At 32.5% G+C, this 24,537-nt stretch overlaps 1 protein-coding gene across 4 annotated transcripts in view; it reads right to left on the reverse strand.

Moving 5' to 3' along the window:
- LOC138304743 (inosine-5'-monophosphate dehydrogenase 1b-like) overlaps positions 1 to 24,537 on the reverse strand; it is a 35,744-nt gene that overhangs the window by 8,881 nt on the left and 2,326 nt on the right. For 2 of the 4 annotated variants that reach the window (XR_011205632.1, XR_011205633.1), the window contains exons 3-16: positions 20,701 to 20,799; positions 18,419 to 18,467; positions 17,264 to 17,365; positions 16,914 to 16,988; positions 10,303 to 10,509; positions 9,155 to 9,242; positions 8,273 to 8,375; positions 7,770 to 7,866; positions 7,405 to 7,495; positions 6,978 to 7,073; positions 6,611 to 6,754; positions 6,037 to 6,181; positions 3,936 to 4,079; positions 1,990 to 2,095 (exon numbers count right to left, since the gene is read on the reverse strand). Coding sequence is in view for 2 of the 4 variants with exons in the window: in XM_069244993.1 (XP_069101094.1) it covers positions 3,936 to 4,079; positions 6,037 to 6,181; positions 6,611 to 6,754; positions 6,978 to 7,073; positions 7,405 to 7,495; positions 7,770 to 7,866; positions 8,273 to 8,375; positions 9,155 to 9,242; positions 10,303 to 10,509; positions 16,914 to 16,988; positions 17,264 to 17,365; positions 18,419 to 18,467; positions 20,701 to 20,799 (1,440 nt within the window). In the remaining 2 variants the exon portion in view is untranslated. The remainder of the gene's footprint in view (positions 1 to 1,989; positions 2,096 to 3,935; positions 4,080 to 6,036; positions 6,182 to 6,610; positions 6,755 to 6,977; positions 7,074 to 7,404; positions 7,496 to 7,769; positions 7,867 to 8,272; positions 8,376 to 9,154; positions 9,243 to 10,302; positions 10,510 to 16,913; positions 16,989 to 17,263; positions 17,366 to 18,418; positions 18,468 to 20,700; positions 20,800 to 24,537) is intronic. The other 2 variants (XM_069244993.1, XM_069244992.1) reach the window with 1 other exon arrangement.

Raw genomic sequence — 24,537 nt, forward strand, 5'->3', positions numbered from 1 at the left:
TAACAACTTTTGTAACCTGGTTTTAAATTAAAACTTGATTAATTTTTTTTCTTTGTTTGGCCAAACCTTTTTTCAATACCATTATGAAAGAAAATTAGATGATGGGGTGAAAACCAGATCTTATCTGTATGTTGTATATTGATTTGGTAAAAGAATCCCATGGAAAATCACTGGATTGTATGTTAAAACAAATTTACTTTATTAAGAAGTCTAAAGAATTAAATACAAGCATTGATGTCACTATTTTTTAATTTCATCAGGTTATGAATTTTTTTTTGTTTGCCAACAAATATTTTATTACCTCTAAAACAGAGTGACATCAATGTTTAAATAACAGTAGTTTCATACAAATCTATACATTTTTTTGCTAAAAGTTTGCCCTGGTTTTGTCAACTTCTACTTTTTATCATAATGAGGAAAAACGGTATAAAGCTAGTATATTAATAATCCGAAATAAAAGGCCAAAATAAATTCAAAGTAAAATCAAAATCATTTCTATGGAATATATATTCAGCCACTATAGGGCCTTCTTCAGTCCGAAATAACACTAACACAACATGTTCGTCTACATGTTTGTTTATCATCACAATTTAAATTTTCTACATGAACTACTAAATATTTTACATTTATACATTCCATAAACTTGGCTTGTATCATAATCAGTGATTGTTATAAATCATAATCAGCACTTTAAACTAATTTGATTTAAATTTGCATAAAATTGAATCATAATTAACACTGTTAAAACAATAATGAATTCATCAAACAACAAATAATATCTAATCAAAGACTGGAAAGTAATAATAGGTATTACTCAGGTGAAACAATTTTTTTTCTATGTAAGCCATACAACTTCCCAAATCTTTTACAATCTAAATTTGACAATTAACGTTAAATTATTCTTTTAATATAAAACAGTCCTAAATTACATATACACCACTTTTCCTTGGACATAACATCAGTTAAACTTATTAATCAACATTTAAGATTTTTTCTACTACTGTATAAATAATGAACAACCTTCTAAATTCATATCTTTTAGGTTTTATTTTTGCTAACCATGGATCCATCAGCAGAAATTATTAGGACAATTTTATGAATTGAAATGATTTCATAATCAAAGGAATTCAGATAGGCTATGTGTCTGAATATAATCTTTGTTCACAGGAATAAGAAGGATGAAAGGGCCATACATAATTCTTAAGTTTTTCAAAGAAAAAAAAAATTGCTTGGTCCACTATAATTTTAAAAACTTTCAATCTAGAATTATGATATGTACATTGAATTCATACATGAAAGCTTTCATTGCAAATTCACATGTATATATTATCGTTCATCAATTCACATACACATATGGTTTTTTTTTTGCATTTTTTTTATGTTGTATAAGTTATAAGTAAGGATTATTAGTACCAATTTTGTTAACTAATGTGCAGTATAGGTAATTCAATATTAACAAAATTACTTTGTATTGATTAAGAGTTTGAAATAATTCTAGTGAAAGGTTATATCTATATCTTTGAATAATCTAAACTAAAAGTTGTTTGATAAATTTGGTAGTAGATGCAATGCAAAGCCCATAAGTTATACAACTTTAGAAAAAATACAAAAAAAAAGAAATAAAACATATTTGCAATGACTAAAAATTGGCCGTGAATAAGCAGGAACCCAATTTTGATTAAGTGATTATCATTGCCACCATAATTATAGCTATAGGCCATCACCAGATAACATTGAAGTCATAAGCTATAGCAGCATTTTGCAACAGGGACATTCTGACAAATAATAATTTTTCATCTATTTGAACAAGACCATATATTTCAACTGATTAAAATCTAATTCCGATAATTAGCACTAAATAAAGAGTTTAACTCATTTACCCTTAAAAACACATTTAGACTCTTCCAAATCAAAGATTAGACCAGTCCATTATAAAATTTGAGGGGTGAATGAGTTATCATGATGTGATAAACTTGACGATCGATTTACCTCGACAACATGATCTGTCTTCCGAGCGGAGTTGCTCCCTGTTTGGGGAATGTATGTTTGGCTGCAGGGGGGCGAGTATGGTTTCGGAACATGAATGGCTGTATCCCTGAACAATATATATATAATAGCTGGAATAACTCTCAGGTTAAAAAATAATTTGCAGCCTAGCAAACCTACCAAATTCAAATACTTTAAATATGATCTTTTGTCATGAAAGAGTCTGATTTTTATTTATGATCTTTCCAGTCAAAATACTCTCATCATAGAACCATGAAATGTATCAACAAATTACTACATTTTTAAAATCTGAGGTTCTGCAAATAAACATATCATTTATAAACTATTTTCAAAAATATGATAAGGATTATCTCCCTTTACATGTATGCTCATTCCACGAGGATCTGACAACATCACATGTTGTATTTCCGATGTGTTTCACTCCCAATGTGTACTTTCTATCTTGTTAAAGTCACTTGTAAACAACAGTTTGTCCCTTGTCCATGCATATCATGTTCATGTAGACAATTTTGTTGACAACTTGGGACAAAAGGATTCTAGATATGAAAGGAATTCTGCCAGTTCTGATTTGGTTGGACAATTCAAAAGGATAGCAACATAATCACTAATAGGATGTTACAATATTTGCTATGAGATTTGATACAGCAAAACAATACATATAGTGGGTTAATGATATGAAGGGACAGCACAGGTTACTATGTGACTCCCACTCCAAATTTATGAAAAAAACATATTAATTAATGCAAGCCAGTATAATAATTGTCCAAGTACAAGCAAGTATAGCTATCACACTAGCAAGCTTAGCACTGTAAAACACTGCAGGCGTTGAGATTAACTAGATCTTTTTAACAATTTCTTCTTTACCAATGTAACTTTAAATTAGAAATTGCTTAACACATGAATTTACGGTTTGGAAATAACTTCAGGAAGGTTCAGTACTTTGAGGAAACTACATGTTTTGGGGTGGTCTTGAACTTTACTGTAAAATACACAGTAAACATGTACACTTCTTAACTTTTAACACCATTTATAATTTTAATTAAACCTATTTAGAAGATGAAATTGATCTTAATATGCGGCGTTTACTGAAAATAGTTTTCATTCGGTTTATAACATTGGTAAGAATATTTTTTGGGCAGACTTGAGTTTTCATTTCTTTTATAACAAAATTTGAATATCAATTCAAGGAAAGGATTCCCTAAATATAGTTTAATATAACCAATGAAAAACTGCAGAGAAAATGTTTAAACCAGACTTGAAAGTTAAATTCCAGTATGGCTACCTGTTGGCCATTTTTAGTTTTCATTTCAGTCTTCAAAATTTATATCACATACATGTATATGTTTAACAAAGATAAGCAGATCAAATCTACACATATCTCATTACCATTTTTTACTGGCAGCAACCACCCCACTTCTTTTTTTATTCCGTTTGCTGGTAACTTCATAAACAATGGATGACAACACCAAAACAAACTACTGACAATAAGATGCCATCTTCTTTTTGTTTTCTGAAAATCCAACTCTAGGTATGAAAAAACATTTATTTCTAGGGTAAGGGGGCTTATCACTGATAGAATATGGTAACTGTCAAATGGATGTAAAATCGATAGAAGACATTGCTGACAAAAGACATTATCTGATGATGGCCAACAGGGATTCATATCACAAGTTGAAAATCGGATTAATTTTCTACTCTTAACATTCAATCTTACATCGACTTCTTACATTCATGAAAAAAATATTCCATGTAACATCGAGACAGTCGCCGTTACAGTGCCGACTCATTGAACATAAATCTTAATTTTTTAATTCTACAATAACAAAGTCTATGAGCAACAACATCACAACAGCAGAAAAAGTATTCACTAAACCAGACAGAGAATACACACAAACTATGATGGGATAACGAATCCAGTATAAACTGACCTTAGATTAGAGAGACTGCGTGCCCCGATGTCCTGGCATGCGTGCTGGATCCCCGCGATCAGATACGGCACAAACTTGTGGATGGATCCCTTATCGACAATTGAGCCAGATACACCCTGGGCTACTTTCAGTTTGTCGCTTTCACTGTAGATTTAAACAAAATCAAATTGTTACGTTAAACAAATGTGCAATTTAAAGTTTAAACATACCACATTTGGCTTTTAATCAAATACTTTCAAACAGCAGGAAAAGACAGAAATGAAATGAAATGTTACGACAGGATGTGACAGCCAACCTGATTTTCACTAAATTTAATATATTAAAAACAGTCAAACCTCGTAACATTGGCATCAAGTACATTTAATCTAAGAAAAGCAAGTCATTTTGACAGAGATAATACTTTTGTGGTTTTGTAGGACAATCATTAAAAATAAACCCATGTAATAATAAGAAACCTATAACTCCTTAAGATACAATTTTTTAAGTCAAAATTGGGAAATTGAGAAAAACAGTTTAATATAGAATAATGTATCTGATATAATTCAGTAAGGCAAAGGTCTATTAAATACATTATTACAAAGTTTGACTGTATTCACATGAGAAATGAAATGAGTAACTACTGTTTACTTCAAATTAATATTTCCAAACAGGATATCAAGCATGCAACAGAAATAATCCATGCAAGAAAGTCAAGCAATATTCTGTTTTAAGGGTTGAATTTAAAGATTTTTTAAAAGTTTTTGAGAACTCCATCAGAAAAACAATATTGAAATGAAAGTACACTAAGAATGTTACATCAACAGAAATTGCTACTTAAACTTTGGCCAAGGAAAACAAATGGGAATTACTTTTTAGGAAGAATATTTATTCATTTAACAAGATTTTCAAGTCAGAAAACAACAGAAATAGATTGATCATGCATTGAATTATGATACACCAAACAACACTGAAATAATGAAATTAAAACGCACAGGAATAAACTGTTTCCAGGAATCCAAATTCCAGCAATGTTCAAAAAGAAGAAAAAAATCACAAAATTTTAAACAATACCATGGAGATGAAATGAAATCTTTTTACCGGTTAAAATGAATTCCTAGAAATAATGTTCAGGCATCAAATGCTAATTGTTTGCTTTGACTTTCTTGTATGTTAATTTGTTTTAACAAGGAATGGATTATATATAACAATAAATTAGATAATATATAAATAAATCAATAGGACCTATTAAAGATGCTCCACCACCGACAAATGGTATTTTTTCACTATCAAAAACAGGAGCAGACGATTTAGTATTTTTCTTCAGTTACAAAATTTACTTACTTTACACCATTACCAACATTGAAAAGTTTGAGATTCTAATTTTACTTCAAGTTAAAAATATAAAAAATAATAAATTGCATCCCGAAAAAAATTCTGTGGCACTATATCCTATATGGAATGAAGTACTGATTGCGCATGCACCAAAGGCAAAATAAATTATTTTATATTATTTTTTTGTGTTAATTAGACATATATACACCATTAAACACCAATCATAGTTCAAATAATGAATATCATTTATGCTCTGTCGGCGGTGGAGCATCTTTAAGAAATAATTCTGAATAATAAACAAAACTTGACTGAAAAACCTATTACTTTTTTACTATGTTGTTTTTGATGAAACTAATGTTATAACATTTCCAGGTGGCTTACAAATCATCTCTAATGTTGACAAGGACATATCATATCCAATCTTTAGTTATGATGCTCAACAGTTAATGTTGTGGGTAGGTATCAATTGAGATGTTTGTGCATATAAATTGAATAAATTCGACATTAAACTATCACTCTCATAACATCACAATATCTATCTGCAAGGGCAGACAACTCTGTAATATGAAATCAGAGAGTGGATCATCCTGAATTGCTACCAAGTGTATTGATTTTCACATAATCATCTATTTCTTAATTACAACGATTGCTTGCAACGTTTGATGGTAACTTGAGTATGCGATATGGCTTCAGATCTTTATCCAAAAGATCCCAATAGAGTGGTTACCATTGAAGTCGAGATAAAATAACCTGAAATAAGAAGCTATTAACCAAGGATTGTGATCATTACCTGAAGTATCGACTCTGGCTACTCTTATGTTTCTCCATGGCGTCGAGAGACCCCATACCCCTGTATTTCTTCAGACGAACGCCATCAGCAAAGAAATATTCACCTGGTGCTTCACTAGTCCCAGCTAACATGGAGCCCATCATCACTGGATAAACAAATGTTGTATTTCATTTTCTTATTCTCATTTCTTACTCCGCCATTTTACGATTGCATTTTAAGGGTTCTTCTGGCTATGAAGACAGTGTTTGTATCTGAACTCTATTTCCTCACGCTTCACTCTTCTCTAAATAACATCTTTCAAAACTTTTTAAAATTATTATGTAGAGTTATTTCTCTTGAACCAGGTACTTGGTAATTGATGGTAATTTTTTAAACTTCAAAGAACACGTGTCAAAAAAAATGTTTTCATACAAAATAATTTTTTCTCTTATAAGCAGACGAAGAAATATTTAATTCTGCATCTGGAAAAGACTGAATAGCAATCTCAATATTGCTTATTTCAGTTGAGTTATGAGAAACGACACAAAATGCATCACAATCCAAAAGTTTTTGATTTTTCTGTTTGTGTTTTTACCTGTGGATGCTCCAAGAGATAGAGCTTTGATGATATGGCCGACAGCTGAGATTCCGCCGTCTGCAATAACTGGAACACCGAACCTACGAGCGTATTCCGCCACTTTATACACAGCTGTGCCCTGAGGTCGTCCCACCGCCATAACTAGAACAAAAAAAAGTCATTAATCTATTCAATAGAGAACATTTACAGAAAATAGCAGGTGATAAGAAATTGCGAAAAATATATCACCTTGAAAATGTTTCATATATAGGTTATGTAGAACCAAAGAGGATTGAAAGAGATCTCAGTCGCCGAATTCATTTGATGTGAAAAAGATGTTACGTGAACGAAAATATGTTGGTATAAAGTCAGTTAGAATAGTTACCCTCTTGTGTGATACAGATGGAACCACTACCCATGCCTACTCGAAGGCCATCAACACCTGCGTCAATCAAGTTCTTAGCTTGTGCTGCTGTGACCACTGGAAGAACAATGATAAATTAATCACAACTCAAACCTAAAGAAGAAATAACCTTTAAATAAATAAACTACCAATTTTGAAATTTCTTTAATGAGTTGGAGCTGCCATTTGGGCACCAAACCTGACAAAACATTTCTTACTCTGCCCTAGCTACTAGCTACATGTTAACAACTGTATCAAACGAGTAAAACTTTGATTTTAAAATAATTTACAATATGGGCATTAACAATATTTCCTAATATTCTGGAGAAATGGTTTTCCTATCAATGATGATTAAACTCAATATTCTGGAAAAATACATCCCTATCAATGAATATTAGACTATCTTTACCGTTTCCTCCGATAACCTGTAGATTTGGGTGCTTTTTCTTGATGTGTTTTATCATGTTGATCTGATAAATTGAATTGCCTTGGGATGAGTCCTGTAAGAGAGCATACGTAGCCTTCTTTATCATAGTTAAGACAAGCAACAAATTAGGAAGCACAAATTAAGACACCACATGGAGATGCCACCCAATCAGCATTTGGAAATTTAAGCTAAATTCATGATCTTTGCAACTATTTCTTGAAATTTTCTCCAAGGAAAATTGTGTTTCCAAAGCCGTTTAACCTTTCTGAAGACAAAAGCCAAGAAAGTAATTTTTAATTTTTTAAATCACACGCTATCTCGTGTCTATGACACAAAGCCTCACTAACCAACACCACAAAGTCTACTCCCGCGGAGACCAACATATCCAGTCGATCTTTGTCCGAGTCGTGTGTACTTATGGCTGCTCCCACTAACAGCTGTTTACTGAAAAACGACAATTAAAACAAAATTAATATATAACCATGTATCATTATAATTAGATTATGAATTGTAATGTAAAATTTTTTTATGCTGTGGAAATTTTCATTTCACATTACTTTACATTCACCAAATCTCAGCGATTTTATATATATATGGAAACATATCAACTAATTCAAATTTTGAGATGCGAGTAATCGGACCATAAGCCTCTTATTTGCATATTAATTGTAATTTGCATATAATGCATTTTGGAATAATTTTTCAGGTATTTTTTTTTTTAATTTTAATTTCTTATAACTGAATATGAACGATAACTAAATTTGCAAGAAATCATGTATAAGTATGAACACGTTTCGTTTTTAACGGGAGTGTTTGAAAAAGTGTCAGGTTTGTTGCTACATAAACATACTGTTCATCCTTAGAAGCCAGTGGGAAGTCTCGGTTCTTCTTAGTGTCTGTGCGAGCAATCAAAGCTACTAGCTCACCACTGTCATTAATTATGGGAAGTTTTCCTGAAATAGAACAAAAAAAGTCTAATATATACCAGGAAGTTATAGTTCCAACAATAGTAATACTTTTATATTCTAAGAGTGTTGAACATGTAGCGACAAGACCGGAGTTCGAATGCTATATATGTACATTGAATAAAAATTACAACTCATATTTTTTCATGTAATTTATTTTTGTTACAACTTTCAAGGTTATTTGTGATCTAAAGATACCAAAGGTCATTTTCCTCTATTGAGAGGGCACTTGCATCTTTAATTGATAGAAACATCAGCTTTAATCCACACAGTATATATAATCAAGGATTTATAAGTGAGAAGGATTCGTGTCTGTCTCTTTACATTACTAAACACCACGCGAGACGCCTATGAACCGGGAATAAAAAACGTTTTTTCTCAACAAATACTTGTCTTATCGAGTCAAACGAAACACCATTGTAAAGTTTATTAAATTTCACTACGTTTATAACTTGCTTTAAAGACAGAATGTTTAGGGGATATGTCTTAAATTTTCGTTAAAAAAAATCGACAGCTCATGAAATGACAGCACCGCTTCAGAAAGTAAGACGGTAACCCTCGCACCCGCAAGCTACATCAAAGGCTGCGCCAGCGGATATCAAAGGAAAATCAGTCGTCGCCCAAACGTCAATGTCAGTGCACAAACACAAAAGCGCCTGCCTTGGACTTCCCCAAAACCCAGTGTGACTTATCCTTCTCATATACGTCCTTGATATAATGCTCAATTTTTTGAGCAGCCACTTCAAACCCGACAGTATTATGCTTACCTTTCTTGCTCTTTTGTAATATCTGGTTAGCCTCCTTCAGTGTAACTCCACTATGTGCTACAACCAATGCCTCAAACTTTGTCATCACCTAAAATGCAGCGAACAGCAAAGAAAAGTTTAACCTCATTTCAAGAGAATGTTTGCATGCTCTTCTCAAATATTAATACCGAAGTTTCCAAAATGTTGTCTTAAATTTGTTCACTCCATCATAAAATGTTTAAAGAGCAAAATGTTGGTCGCCAACGTGACAAAAGGAAAGATCTTTTTATCGGGACAAGATAACTATATATGGTTGGCATGTGATGACAACTTATTCCCTACCATGAATATTCTAGACTTCCAAGTCGGGTTGAATCTTGTAAAATTTAGAACTATAGCTAGAAAGGAGACATCATGTCTGAGCTGGATATCTAAAAGTAGATCCAACCTTGACCTTTAACCCTTAACCTGTGATTTAGTTTACTTTAAATTGAGTAAATTAAGCAGGGATTTAATTTGGAATTATCAAAGTATTCAAACCTACAAAGTGGACTGAAATTTTATCAGGTGTTGGTTCGTCTCAATATCATTTTGAATACTGTATAGTCTGTAATTTTCGCGGGTATAATATTTTGCTATGATCACGAAAATTTCATCTTCAAAATATTCAGGGATAGTTCACTCATATATACACTTAAAAGCTGATCACGAAAATTCAAAACTGCTTAATTTCAATTTTCTCGATTTTACTTAAAATTGCAAAACTTTTGACCGCGTAACTAACCGGCTATAGAATATTTTACATGCACAATGGTTGCCTATTCACAGGTTATAATGAAAGAGACTACATGTATAACTCCCATGAGGAATTGGTACGAATATTTTCCTTATATTAATTATTTTCCAACTTATTTACACATGCTATATTTGATTTTGTAATTTTGCGGGTGATAAAAAATTTGCAAAACTAAAGCACTGCAAAATCATTAACTACCGGTACAAAAGAGCGTTTAAACTGTAAAACACAAAATCAAATTATCGTAAAAAAATCCAACAAACTTGCAAAGCATTAAAACACAAAATTAAGTCGCCATTGAAATAATTAAGTTTACAGTAATCACAAACATCTACGAACAGTGTTGGAAGTTATATTGTAATTAACTAATTACTTCTCCGAGTGGCGTGTTGAATTCTTCTGTAGTGAGAAAATCAATGTCTCGCTGGGTCACAAGGCCAACTAGTTTCTCCCCCATGTGCCCATTCTCAGTTATTGGAATGCCAGAGAAGCCGTAATTCTTTTTTGCCTCGTTAACATCTTTCACAGTCTGTCTGGGTGACATAACTACTGGATCTAGGATAAAGCCTTGTTCATATTTCTGGAAAAAAATTATACATTAAAATGAAAATTAAGGCATACAAAAAAAAGATTAAATCATATTGCAATATTCTTGCAAACAGCATACTTGAATATTGCAGTAATTCAATTTGCATAATAAATCTTTAGAAGGTCTGTATTTTTTACTTTTTCCCCCCCACTTTATTTTCACTCCTATATAACTTTAGTAGACTCTACCATCCATTGATCTGGATGAGTCCATTATGGCCTACAGCTATGAAAGGTTTAAATTGTATTCTAACTATACATAGTTTTAATGAAACCATTTTTTCACTGAACTCGATCAGCTTATATGAATTTGTCATTCAAGAGAAATAAATTAAGACAGAAATTTGGAAAACATTATATTTTGGAGCTGAACATACAATATGAATAGTAAAATACTACCATTTTTTTTTTTTTTAAATACATCCAGTACAATATACCTAGACACTATCTTAAGTGTGATATGGGCCATAATTAATCAATGTTTTTATACACTGAATATCATAAAATCTAATAAATTCCGAGATCAAGCTGGCCTCGGATGATCTCCTTGCCTGATTCCTTTATTAATACTCAAAATATGAACTTTCGCCACATGTATTATACAAGAATACAGCATCATTTGTATAGCTTTATGTACTTTTATTCAGCAGGCTATTATCATCGTTTTCACAGCTACTGCTTATGACCAACACTTGTTACATAATATATGGGTTGATCATACACATATAACCTTTGATTCTTGGAAACATGTATGCCATCATGGCCATATGTAAACCATCAGAATTTTGTAAAATATTGAACTGTAACAGGAGAGTAAAAAATGTAGCGGCCAGACTGGGATTCAAACGCGGGACATCCAAACACTAGCCGAATGCTCCCAGTCCAATCCTGCTACAGTACAATGCATTATGGATGCTCACAAAAATCTAATAAATTTACATAAATAATTAAGAACTGTGAAGCACAACCGGACAAGTACATCACCGCCACGCAGTGAGAGTCAGACCAGATCTAATTATAATTAGCTTGAACAGCGTGTGTATATAATTAACGACTACATAATTCTGCACATTATATAACAATCTGTCTGACATTAAGTGATTTTGCCCATATAATATTTGATTTTGTATAATGTCATTAGTGAAATGCGGTAATTATAAGTCCAATGGACGTAACTTTATCATATAAACAATTCAATTACAAATGTCAATTAACAAGGACATATAAGTGATATTAGAGGACTGTACAACAAAATGGCAAGTTTCCATCGAACTTTTCACATAATTTGACAGATTTTTTTTAGAAATCAGGGCTCTCTCTCTCACTTTTGTGTGAATGGGGCCGTGGCCTTCGCAGAAATGTCAAAATATTATGTTGGTACTGACCAAAATTGTGAAAATTAGAATTTGTCAAATAGAACAAAAACAACTGAAAACTTGATTTATTTTAAGCAATTCATTTCAGTTTCACTTTTGGACTTTAGTAGTTTGACGATCTCATAAAATCTTTTAGTTTCCTTTCTTTTGGCCATTCCTTTTGATTATTTTGGACACAAAGGCGATTATTGTGAAAATATATTTAAGGAATTGTGAATAAATGTATGCATCGTACCATGCGTCTGTGATTAGTTGAAACACATCACATGACAGAGAAATAAAACGTTGTATTTCCCTCAGGGAAATAAAACATGGGAAATAAAACATCGTATTTAATTGGGGCGCATGCCCTCATGGTGATCATGATGGCCCATCTTTCACATGGAGTTATCACCCCTTCCGATTGTACAAAAATGACGTATGAAGCATAAAACATCATTTTTTACTCTTCGCAAACCTATGTAATATTTAACCAAGATCTAGAGTAGTGAATCATGATTTTTCGGTATAATAAATAATTTATGTCCCAAGTGGCAGTGCACGTGTGATATGAAGGTTTATTTACCAAATCGGGCAAACCCTCGGGAAATATTACACCTTTGGGTAAATAAATCTTCATATAACACTGCCACCGGGGCCATAAATGCATATAATAAACCAAAACCTTTATATCAATTTCAAGATATCAATCTACACAAATATATAACAGCATTAATGCAGATCCCCAGAGTGGATCTTCATCATCATCGATTAGAATGTATAAGATTAAAAACAATGTAATCAAGATAACAAGGAAAGACTTGTTATTTTCCTTTAAAAATCAAACAAAAGCTATAATGCCATATAATTTTCAAAACAGCAGCCAATCAAATTGTATAAGGCTGTGGTATATTGGCCAATCAGATCACAGCCTGGTGTATATAGACCAATCAGATCATAGCCTGAAGTATATTTGCCAAACAGATCATAGTCTGAAGTATATTAGCCAATCAGATCATAGCCTGGAGTATATTGGCCAATCAGAATACAGCCTGGAGTATAGCTACATGCACCTCTAGATCTGGAGACACTTTAACACGCTCCAAACTCATGACTAGAACATTAAATGTGGCCTTCCCATTATCCAATATTGCAATATGCCAAAGAAAGATAACGTGTCTTTAAAATTAATCAATTTTTCCGGCGTTAGGTAATATAATCTCGGCCATACCTGGAGGATCGCCTTAGAAGTATAGACACCTGATCATGACCAGTACTAATTAACCTTTATCTTTAATCAGTTATCAGTCGATATAATTACCTATTAAGTGGCTCGTTAATGAAACCAGTGGAAATTAGCTTCATGGATCAAATCATGATAAAATGAGAAAGGTTACGCTTCGTTTCAGTCAATCACTTTGATTTTCTCTAATCAATAATTTCAGCTCAATTATTGATCTTTTTTCTCTCTGTCAACATCAAGCAGAAATTAAACATGGCACTCGAAAACATAAACCGTATCATACCTTACAAGAGCGAGATGGTAATTAATTCATACGAAGATGAATATCTTGTCTGAAGTAACTGATCAACAGATTGGGCTTTAAGATAAAATCAAAGAATAACAATTTAATCTTTATTAACTTCTTCACCCCTAAAGGACACATTTGGAATCTTCTGATTCAAAGACTGGAACAGTTCATTGTGATTTTTTAGGGGTGAATAAATTAAAATGCTTACTCAAACAGGTCACAGGCTGTAAATTGTTTGTTTGTTTTTACTGAATACCTTATTAACAGTCAAGGTCATACAAGGTCGTCCTAAGTGTACAAGGTTGAGGAAAGCTGGAGTGCCCAAAAAAAAGCCTCTGACCTATGGTCAAATCGTTAAAATACCAATATAAAAATTTACTGCAAAATCTGCAAAGTTTTTTGAATTTATAAAAGGTGAGAGATTTAAGTGAAGTAAGTTGAAAAGTACACTTAAAGCTAAGAAATATTTATTTCAAAACAGGATATTCACAGAAATTAGCCAGCACCAAAGAAACTTCTTATAATTACTTCTCTCTTTCTCTTATATTCCATAATGCATATTTTTTTATTGACCAAGTACTTTGAATTCATAATACTATGGTAATAAATTTAAATCACATGATTGATCACCTTTTCGTCTGTGAATCTATTGTAATATACAAGTAGTACAACAGCAAAATTGGCCAAAGTTGTCCATATTAACGACAATATTCATAGGAAAACCTCTCCCTGTGAACATATGCAATTTTCCCTCATTATTGGTAACATGTATATATTGATTATCTGTCAGAATAATCGAGCATTATAGCCTCCGGCCATTACATAGATCACAGTAGTCATGCAACGACTTCATCAGCATACCTGGAATTATCAATATTCAATAATGATGAGCACACAACCCGGCAAGACCAGTTTATAATGGGTCGCACAAGTACTAACCATTAGCTAGTCTAACAAATAACAACTTTCGTTTCAAATAAATTGTCAACAAGAATCATTTTAAAAGATTTTTTTTGTTGTGTGACTTATATCCTAAAACATCCGATGATAACTATATTCTAAGCCAATGGTTAACTATATAGCTAATAGCCCATGGCCAGCTACACTTATTTGGGACCATGGTAACTAAATGTTTCTCCATCAGGTTTCCATGGTATATGTAACCATTATCGAATTGGGTATACATTTTACATTCCAACGTTTGTACAGTAACCTGGTAACCATTGCAACCAAATTTGGTATAGGAATGCAAATCTACAGGTGATCCCCAACACTGCAGCCAGGTTTCACTGAAATTGACCAAGTAGTTTAGGATGAGTTGTCCAAAAAATAATCTCCAAATGGACTATATATATATATATATGTACAAGTAGTTGCAGCTGTGTGTGCATTTATTTAAGATTAGTAGAAATGTGATATCTCTCACAACAGTATATGCAGTTAAGTCATGCATTAAACTAAAAAAAATCTTTTTGATTCAAAAGATAACAAAAAATGTTTTTATCTAAATTGATAGTCCTTTTAGGCCTTGGATTATCGGTAAACAACATAATTAATTGAACCATTGAACCATTATTTTGAATGTACCCTCCGGGGAATGCTACCTAGTATGCATAAATTAATAAATAATTCACAGGTAAACCAGGTACAAAAATAAAATTAAAGGACAATTTTTCTCAGTTGTCACTTGGCAACCTACTTGACTTCATTTGGAATCTTTCAGAAGACAATGCACTTGTCATCCTCCTTTACATCAGATTTTATAATATTAAATGCAGCACTGAGTCTAGTTCTATAGATTTTATTATAATAAATGCAGCACTGAGTCTAGTTCTATACATTTTATTACAATAAATGCAGCACTGAGTCTAGTTCTTTACATTTTATTACAATAAATGCAGCACTGAGTCTACTTCTATACATTTTATTATAATAAATGCAGCACTGAGTCTAGTTCTATAGATTTTATTATAATAAATGCAGCACTGAGTCTAGTTCTATAGATTTTATTATAATAAATGCAGCACTGAGTCTAGTTCTATAGATTTTATTATAATAAATGCAGCACTGAGTCTAGTTCGTTACATTTCATTATAATAAATGCAGCACTGAGTCTAGTTCTATAGATTTTATTATAATAAATGCAGCACTGAGTCTAGTTCTTTACATTTTATTACAATAAATGCAGCACTGAGTCTAGTTCTTTACATTTTATTATAATAAATGCAGCACTGAGTCTAGTTCTTTACATTTTATTACAATAAATGCAGCACTGAGTCTAGTTCTATACATTTTATTATAATAAATGCAGCACTGAGTCTAGTTCTTTACATTTTATTATAATAAATGCAGCACTGAGTCTAGTTCTTTACATTTTATTATAATAAATGCAGCACTGAGTCTAGTTCTTTACATTTTATTACAATAAATGCAGCACTGAGTCTACTTCTATACAATAAATGCAGCACTGAGTCTAGTTCTATACATTTTATGATTATAAATGAAGCACCGAGTCTAGTTCTACATTTAAGTATTAGTTCATCACAAAGCATAACTTAGATAAAAAATATTGTCAGATAAAAGATAATTTGCTGGAATGGTTGGATAAGAGTCAACTTAAACGATAAAACACCCTAATGAAACCTTGAGTGGATATTGCTGCCGATGACATCGATCTATCTGATTAACTTCAAACACCAAGGTAACGCTTGATCAGCAAGATATATTATCTGGGAAAAGCTAATGAACACAACAGTCCTTCGTGCTAATGATATAGCAGTATCAACACAAGGTAAAAACATCTGTATATTATACACATACAGTAAAACTTGTCATAGTTACCACTCTGTATATAAAGACCACCTGCTTAATAAGACTTCCTTTACAGGGCTCAAAATGGTAAATTTCAAAACAATTTGACCTGTGTATAAAGAACACTTGACTATAACGATCATTTTTCTTCGTCCTTGGGTGATCTTTATTGATAGGTTTGATTGTATATGCATAGCATTCATGTTCATGATACTGTTCAGTATTTGCATATTACAGAGTTATCTGCCCTTGTGGGTAGGGATTGATTAATACTGTGGTATCATGTGTTTGCAAGCCCAACATCCTCCTGTTCAGAGAAAACAACATGAATTTCACGTACAAAATAATGAAGTCACAATGGACACCTACCTACAAGGGAGATAACTGTATAACATGCAAAGATGGAATTCAGGAATATTCAATTGATAACACTCGGGAAACCATTCAGGAGTCTTTAAGACACCACTCACTGACTCAGCCATATAAATGTCCAATTCATAGCCAGTTTAAGTGGTAGAGAAATGACAAAGAGTACCTGTTGAAAATCCACCGACCAATGTTCAGTCTCTGGCTACCGCTTATCATAGGATTCAAACTCACATCCGGTAACCATTTGCCACCATGACCGGCAATTCAGGAGTTAACCGTTAAAACTTCATATCAGTCTTATTTTTGTAAATCTGCTTTCTAATGCTCACCTTAACTTTTCTAACTTCATTGGCTTGAAATTCGGCTGCACAGTTGTGATGGATGACACCAACTCCTCCACACAGCTGAAATTTTATCAATATCGTTTAAATTTAAAAGTCATTAAACATGTCTACGTTTTGTGGGGGAAGTAATAATTAAATCAAATGTCAGGTATTCATATAAAGTCCTTCCTTTTGATTTGTTATTAATAAAAAATGACATGATATCGAAGAGATATTTAATCTGCCAAATAAGGGTGATGGGTGATGGGGAGGGGCTATTTTAACACACCCCCCCCTTTTTAAGCTACACCTGATCATTAATTACTTTTGTAAGTATAGTCCAGAGTTGAACTTACCGCCATACCAATAGCCATACTAGATTCTGTGACAGTGTCCATCGGAGAAGAAACGAGAGGTGCTTTAAGGGTAATTTTACGTGTGAGAGCAGATGTAAGGTCCTGCAAAACAAAACCAAATTCAAAATTTTATGTAAGCATAACATATAGTTCTTATCCATATTTTAATACAGAAGAGTACTACAGGTAATATAATGGCATAACAGAGCAATTAAATGCTGCCCTTTTTGGGCTGATGATATTATTTACAGCTAGGTATCAGATTGTGGCGAGGTACATTACAGGGTTATTGTTTGTTGAACTGTCTGATGAAGGTGACAGCTCCATAAAACATTTCCATTTAATTTTTTTTAATTTTTTTTATTGTGTATTTAAATTAAAGCAATGCTTATTAATTCATGACACATGTCGAGAAACTTTTTAACAATTAGAGATCATGTATCAGAATGTGAAAACGCAGAACTTTAAAGAGTTCAAGCCAAAATTTGCAGATGAATATTTTGCATTTATACATTTTATAAACTATACAAGTACATAAAATGAATTATATTAAAGGGCCACTACCTTTCTGAAACGGCTTTTAATTTTTAAAATGGGAATGAAAAACGAGATCGATAATTTTGTAGAGTCACAAAAGTTATTAACTTACCGATAATACTACACGTATCATCACCTTCTGAACAATTTTATTAAAATAAATAAAACGTTAATTTTTATAACGCGGGTCGTTTTATGTTTCCCGCCGTCGTCCTAAATACCGCACGGTAGTTGACTATCTCTGCGCCAGACGGCAAAATGACTTTCCACTGTTATCATATATTACGCAGGAAATCTTGCATATGTTTGGTGTTGTAACCTCATCTTAGGCCATCGGTATATATTTTCTGATGTTATTAATGATTTTTAAGAAACCTTTATGTTTTGCTCCGGAAAGGTAGTGGGCCTTTAATTGAATGAATTTATATCAACTTAAATTTTTTAAATGTTTTAAATGTAGAAATTTCAATTAGAAATAGCAGAAATTAGCTGCCGCAAATTTTTTTTCCAGACATTAAAAACCAAATTGTTGTACATGTGGTTGTTATATGATACCATGTTTAAGTAAATACTAAATATACTGTTAATCATTTGTTGGATGATGCGGGTTATACATACCACGTTTTCTGACAGAAAATCGATGAAACCTGGCAAGATAAGGAAATCACTGTAAAAGAGAGAAAAAAAAAAAAAAAACCAATTAGATTTCACTCAACCAATGATGTCTGATGGCTATAATTAAAACAGATTGCCCTTATGTTATCTTTCATCCTTACACACAGGTCTTACGCAGCTGCTGCAGCCCTGATGAGTGAAACAATCATGCTTCTTTTTCAATAAATCAATTGAAGTTATACAGGTGTACATGTATGTATATATATATTATATACTCATTTTCAGCTAGCTGACGTGACAAATTTAAACTGATGGCAGCTGTGACTATATCAACTAGGATATATAAACTTCAATGGACTCCGCAGTAATTACGATAAAATATATCGGAAACCTTAACATACTGCACATTTAGTATATTTATGATATATTTATATACTGACCAGTATAAAATTTATATTCAAGTACTATAATAATCTCATTTCATTTTGAAATATTTGTCATATATATTAACAATATTGGGTGTTTTTTTATTGGTGACCATGTTTAGCACACTCGTCTCGGATAGCGTTCGGAGGGTCCCGGGTTTGAATCCTGGTCTGGCTGCTACATTTTCTCCTCTCTTGTTAGAACTAACTCTTAATTATGTCTTTTACCGTGAGCTTTTTATAATTTGTGATGACTAAACTCATACAGCTAATTCGATTTTAATAATATGCATATACTCTAACACTAATAGAACAATTAATCTAATTAAAACCAGTCTTGAACAGGGCTAATCAACTGATCAGAACCAACACACGATTAGGGGAAAGTAGTCAAATTTCGGACACCTTAATTGTAAAACCTTTGTATGCTTGAAACCTATCCACATACCCCCATAACTGAGGTATGAGCAGAAAGAGAATTTTCTTTTCTTGCATTTATCACTTGAAACTCGACACAGATACTAAATTTGTGTTATACCAGGTCAAAGTAATCAGCAATGTATAGCTGTTCGAATTTCAGACAGGGGTGTTCATAATTCGGACATAGGGGTGTTCAAATTTCGGACAACAATTAAAAACCAATTAAAATAAGTATGATTTTCATATAAAACATGTATATTGTTACATAATCATGAATTTCATGTGAGCAAATGTATATGCATTGAAATAAAAAGTTTGTTGAGTTTGTTTAGTATATCTTTTGTAATTTTCATCATATATACCCAGATTTTGGGCTCAATGTGTAAGTACCCTTAAAGGATTTAGCTGATAAACATGTTCCCTTGTCTACTTGCACTTTTATTTCTAGGATATAACTGGTTACCCTAGTTACTACTTTTACATTTTTATTGATTTTATAACTAAGGAAAGCTCTGAATTACTAAAATCCATTCAGAACTTTACAAATGTTATGAAAATCGAACAACATTTAAGTATTTATTGATTATTTGGACTGTTCCAAATAAGGAAATTTTCATATTAGTAATGGGTGTTCAAATTTCGGACACTAAACTTTATATAGGTATAATGATGGCTAATTCCCACTGTATTGTTTATTTTTACTCAAAATACAATAAAAGGATGTGTTAAACAAAAAAAAATAAAAAAGTTTAATGAACACACTGAATAAGACATGTTTGACATGCAGTTCCATATTGCGTCATTTGACAAGTTCATTTTGTATATTCAACCGCAGAAAAGGTCGCAGTCACATATTCACATTCAAACTTACCATACAAAATATAATGCTCACATATCTGTTCTTCAATCTTGTTAATTTCCAATTTGAAAGTAAAGCATAGGTCAGTTACAATGACTTTTTATTAGATATCTGGACTATTTTATGAGTTTTTAAGTATTTTCTAATTACTGTCCGAAATTTGAATCCGTCCGAAATTTGACTACTACCTACTTTCCCCTAAGTGTAGGAGGTTTACACCCCGATCTATTTATAAAACCGATAGGTAAGAGGTACTCCACACTTGTACGCACTCACCCGTGGTTAGTCAAGAGGGTTGTTTACGAAATCTCTACATTGGAACACGGCACACCGACGTGACAGTTTTCAATTATCACAATTAGTAAGCAAAACTTACTTAAAGCCAGCCATTTAAAAGGCACAAAATGATCTTGTAAATGCATTATGGGGGAGAGAGGAGGCCACATGCAAGGCGAAGAAAATGTTTATTTTTAGAATCCGTTACTTGGTAAACATAACAGTTAGAGCCGAAATTTCAATGGTTACTGTAAGAATATAAAACAAACCCTCACCTCCTGAACATAGGTAAATAAATAACTTACTTATATGTCATTCCATCCCCACTAGCGAATAGACCAGCCCCGGTTAAACCATCGTCGGGGACATATCCAGCACCGCCGGTTATTAAATAGTCTGCCATGCTGTCGAGAAAGAAAAAGAATGGAGTGTAATATGTGAAACCCTCATCCGGCACACCTAATTCCGGAATATGTGTGCGTTTGAAAAAAATCCGGAATATGTGTACGTGCACATAAAAAATCACATTCAAATAAGAAACAATATTCCCAGTATCTAATCAAAATATTGAAATCATTTAAATGGTTTTGAAAATGCCATTTTTGGTATTCTAACGAAAATAAATAAAATAGTAATATTTAAAACACAAACTAGTGAGTGTTTTGCGATGGAGCAATGAGGCTTTCATATATTAATTAGATTAACGATACATGAAGCATTATATAACGTTCTAAACACCCCTAAGGTAGATATTCTATATAATTGTTTTTTTACGCTCAGCAGGAGTTCAGATAACTGATTCTTATAATAAACGGTCAATGCCTTATTAAATATCACGGTTGTGTCACACCTAAGTCTCCTTCGCCACACATAGAACTGTTATTACAATTTGGTTGGTATCTTTATTTTTATATTAGAGGAAACAACGAGCTTCCTGATATAAACAAAATCTTAATATATCTATATTAAGTATTTGATTTTACTATATAAGTAATCTCAAGCATGACTGACAAAAGTTGGGCAGATACAAAAGCAAAACAAAAGCAAAGAAACAAACTCACACACTCATAAATAAACAAATTTAAAAAAAAAAATCAACCAATGAATATAAAAATAAAAATAAAATGAAAGCGATAATGAATACAAAAAAAGACAATGAATATACAATATGAACTTTATTTATTTTACATCGATTGCGAAACAAGTAATACTTCTTATACTGTACAAATCATTTTCGATGTGTCTTAGTGTGGGAGGAAACCGGAGTGCCCGGAGAAAGCCCATGTGATCGGGTAGGTGACCCCTTACCTTTTCACGTCCGTGCCGGGGATCAAACCCCGGTCGGCTAGGTGAAAGACGAATGGCTTCACTACTCCACCCGGTCACTTGCTCAGACGATGAATAAAAGTTTTCTTAGCATGATCAGTAGCTAGCTTATCGAAAATGCGTTTGATACATATAGGCCTACATGTGTTAATGATATACTATTGTAAATATTTACTAGGATGCTTGAAATCAGAAAGAAAAAAAATCACTCGACTTATTTTTTGGTAAAGAAGTTTTACAACTGAAATATCTTAAATTTTTCTGCATGATTGGAAAAAAAAACTTTTGAAATAGTCACCAAATGGATAATTTCTTAAAATTCTTCGATAAAAAATCTACCGCCAATAGAAATCTAACTGAATTATGACACAATTTTTTTACGACAACTGGCTACAAATATTGACAATTCTTATTTGAAAATTCCTGGAAATGTTCTATGATCCAGGATATCACTTACATGCTGAAACTGTAAATACAGTCAACGCCATCCCATGGTTTATTTAATAAATTTATTTATTTGTTTATTTATATTTATCTATTTTTTGAAATGTGAAAAATTCTTAACATTCAGCCTCGGTCGCGACCCACCTTACACCAACCAAACGATGCATGACGTATAAGACAATGTCAGAGTATCCGAGGACCTTCGAGGTCCATCCTTCCTTGGACAAAGCGATTTGCGACACATATGGATAATTTCTTAAAATTATTCGATAAAAAATCTACCGCCAATAGAAATCTAACTGAATTATGACACCATTTTTTACGACAACTGGCTACAAATATTGACAATTAACGTTTTGACGTTTCAGAATTAAGAATCAAGCACGCACCTTATTAATTTTTTGCGATATTTTAATTTTTTTTTCCAAAACTAGAAGCAACGTCCAACCAACATTATTTGTACTGTATGTGCGTCTGTCGTCATCTGTTTGCTGTTGGAACTGTCGATCATTTTTGTCTTTCTTCGAGGGCGATCAAAAAGAAAATAGTAACATACATATAAGCAACTTAGGTTCCCTAACAGACTTATTGGCTTCATTCCTTGTTTGGATTGGTACTTTTCGTTTTCGTTTGACGTCCTATCAGTACATGTAGCTCTCATTTTTGATATGACAAATGTCTTAAGGGTGTCTTTGGGCGACAACTTTTCCCTATCCGAGGGTAGAGCGCGAACATGTTCTCATGAATTCTCGCCCAAACAACGTGAACATAACCTAAGAACAAATATGGCGATGGCCGGAGTAGGGAACTTGGAAACATTAGCAATATATCAATTTATAGATGATCTTCTTAACAATGAAGTTGAAAACTAAACGCAGACACCACTTTATATACATGAATATATAATCATGAAAAACCCAAACCTTTTAACCTTTTAATATTGAACGTTAATTGGTTAAAACATAATTCAGATTCAATGAAATAAATTTCATTATCTAATTTTATCTAATCAGTCAATATTCTATGGCCAATACATAAACGAAATTCGTGCCAGCCGAAATTTCTCGCATTTCCAAACAAGTGACACGTACGGTAACGTTACGTCCATTTTAAAGAAATCATTGAAAATTCGTCAATAAAACAAACTTCACGGTATTATACGACCTGTTAGTACTTAGAAATAAATAAATTCACATTTACATCTGTATTCTTAATCTTATAATCACACTTCACGGCCACGGACGGAAAAAAAAAAAAAAAAAAAAAAAAAAAAATACAAAATATCCCACCGACCATGGATCAAAAATGCGAATCTTACGGTACGGTTGTCAATGACAGTTGCCCCTATTATTTGAAATTTTATTTTCGATCCCGAATCTATTTTCAATCCATTGTCCTAACTTCCCAATTTCAGTGTGCCTTTTCTTTCAAATTATGTATGTCATAGTATAACAATAATTCCCCCTGAAATGATAAAATATCAATGGCCTATTTTACTAACGATATTAACACATTTTTCATTAGAGTCTTTATCAAATCAAATTCGAAAACACATTTACGATGATACAAAAGTAATGATGGAGGCTTTTAAAAGATCAAGACTTTATAATGCAGTATGCCTTATGAGGGTCTGAGATGCATGCATGGACACATTCAACCTATATAAATCTATATCAGAAGAAAGTTTTTAACACTTTTTCCGACGACATATCAGACATAACTTCACACATGTTATCTAATTTTAGACCAATGAAATGGGAGACACGTAGATCTGGTGATTATTTACCTCGGTACGTGGTGTTAAGTTGTTGGTCATGTTATCTTACGTATACCATATAAAGATTATCTAATAAAAGAGCGTGCGCACGCGCTGGTACTACAAACGGTCACGAAGAGCTTAACACCTTAAACTGTAATAAACAATAGGCATGTATATTCCCACGCGAACCTCCATGGATTAACTGTACTTCATGTTCTAATTTCAGCATAAAAAAAAAAAAAAACCAAAAACAAACAAACAAACAAAACCGACCATTCAATTCAATTAAATGTTTATTCTTGAATTTTGGTCTCTTATCTTTTTTTTTTAATATCTTGTATCTTTTATCGATTTTTTCCCCAAATTAATTCAGTCTTTCTTGAAACGAGCATTTTCATTGGCTTAAAAATATATTATCATCTCAAAACGTTAAAAAGGACGCAATCGTTTGTAACGTCACTTCTGATTGGCTGAAACAACGGCGTATTGATTTTCTCCAAGTCATAACCCCGCTTCACGATTTATTGAGCGTTCAGTCTGAGTTCTGGAATTATGAAAACCTTTAATTTACCATAGACGCTTCGCGCTACTGATTAGGCATACATTTCCGTGA

Source organism: Argopecten irradians, chromosome 12 (genome assembly GCF_041381155.1).
Source record: "Argopecten irradians isolate NY chromosome 12, Ai_NY, whole genome shotgun sequence".
NCBI lineage: Eukaryota > Metazoa > Mollusca > Bivalvia > Pectinida > Pectinidae > Argopecten > Argopecten irradians.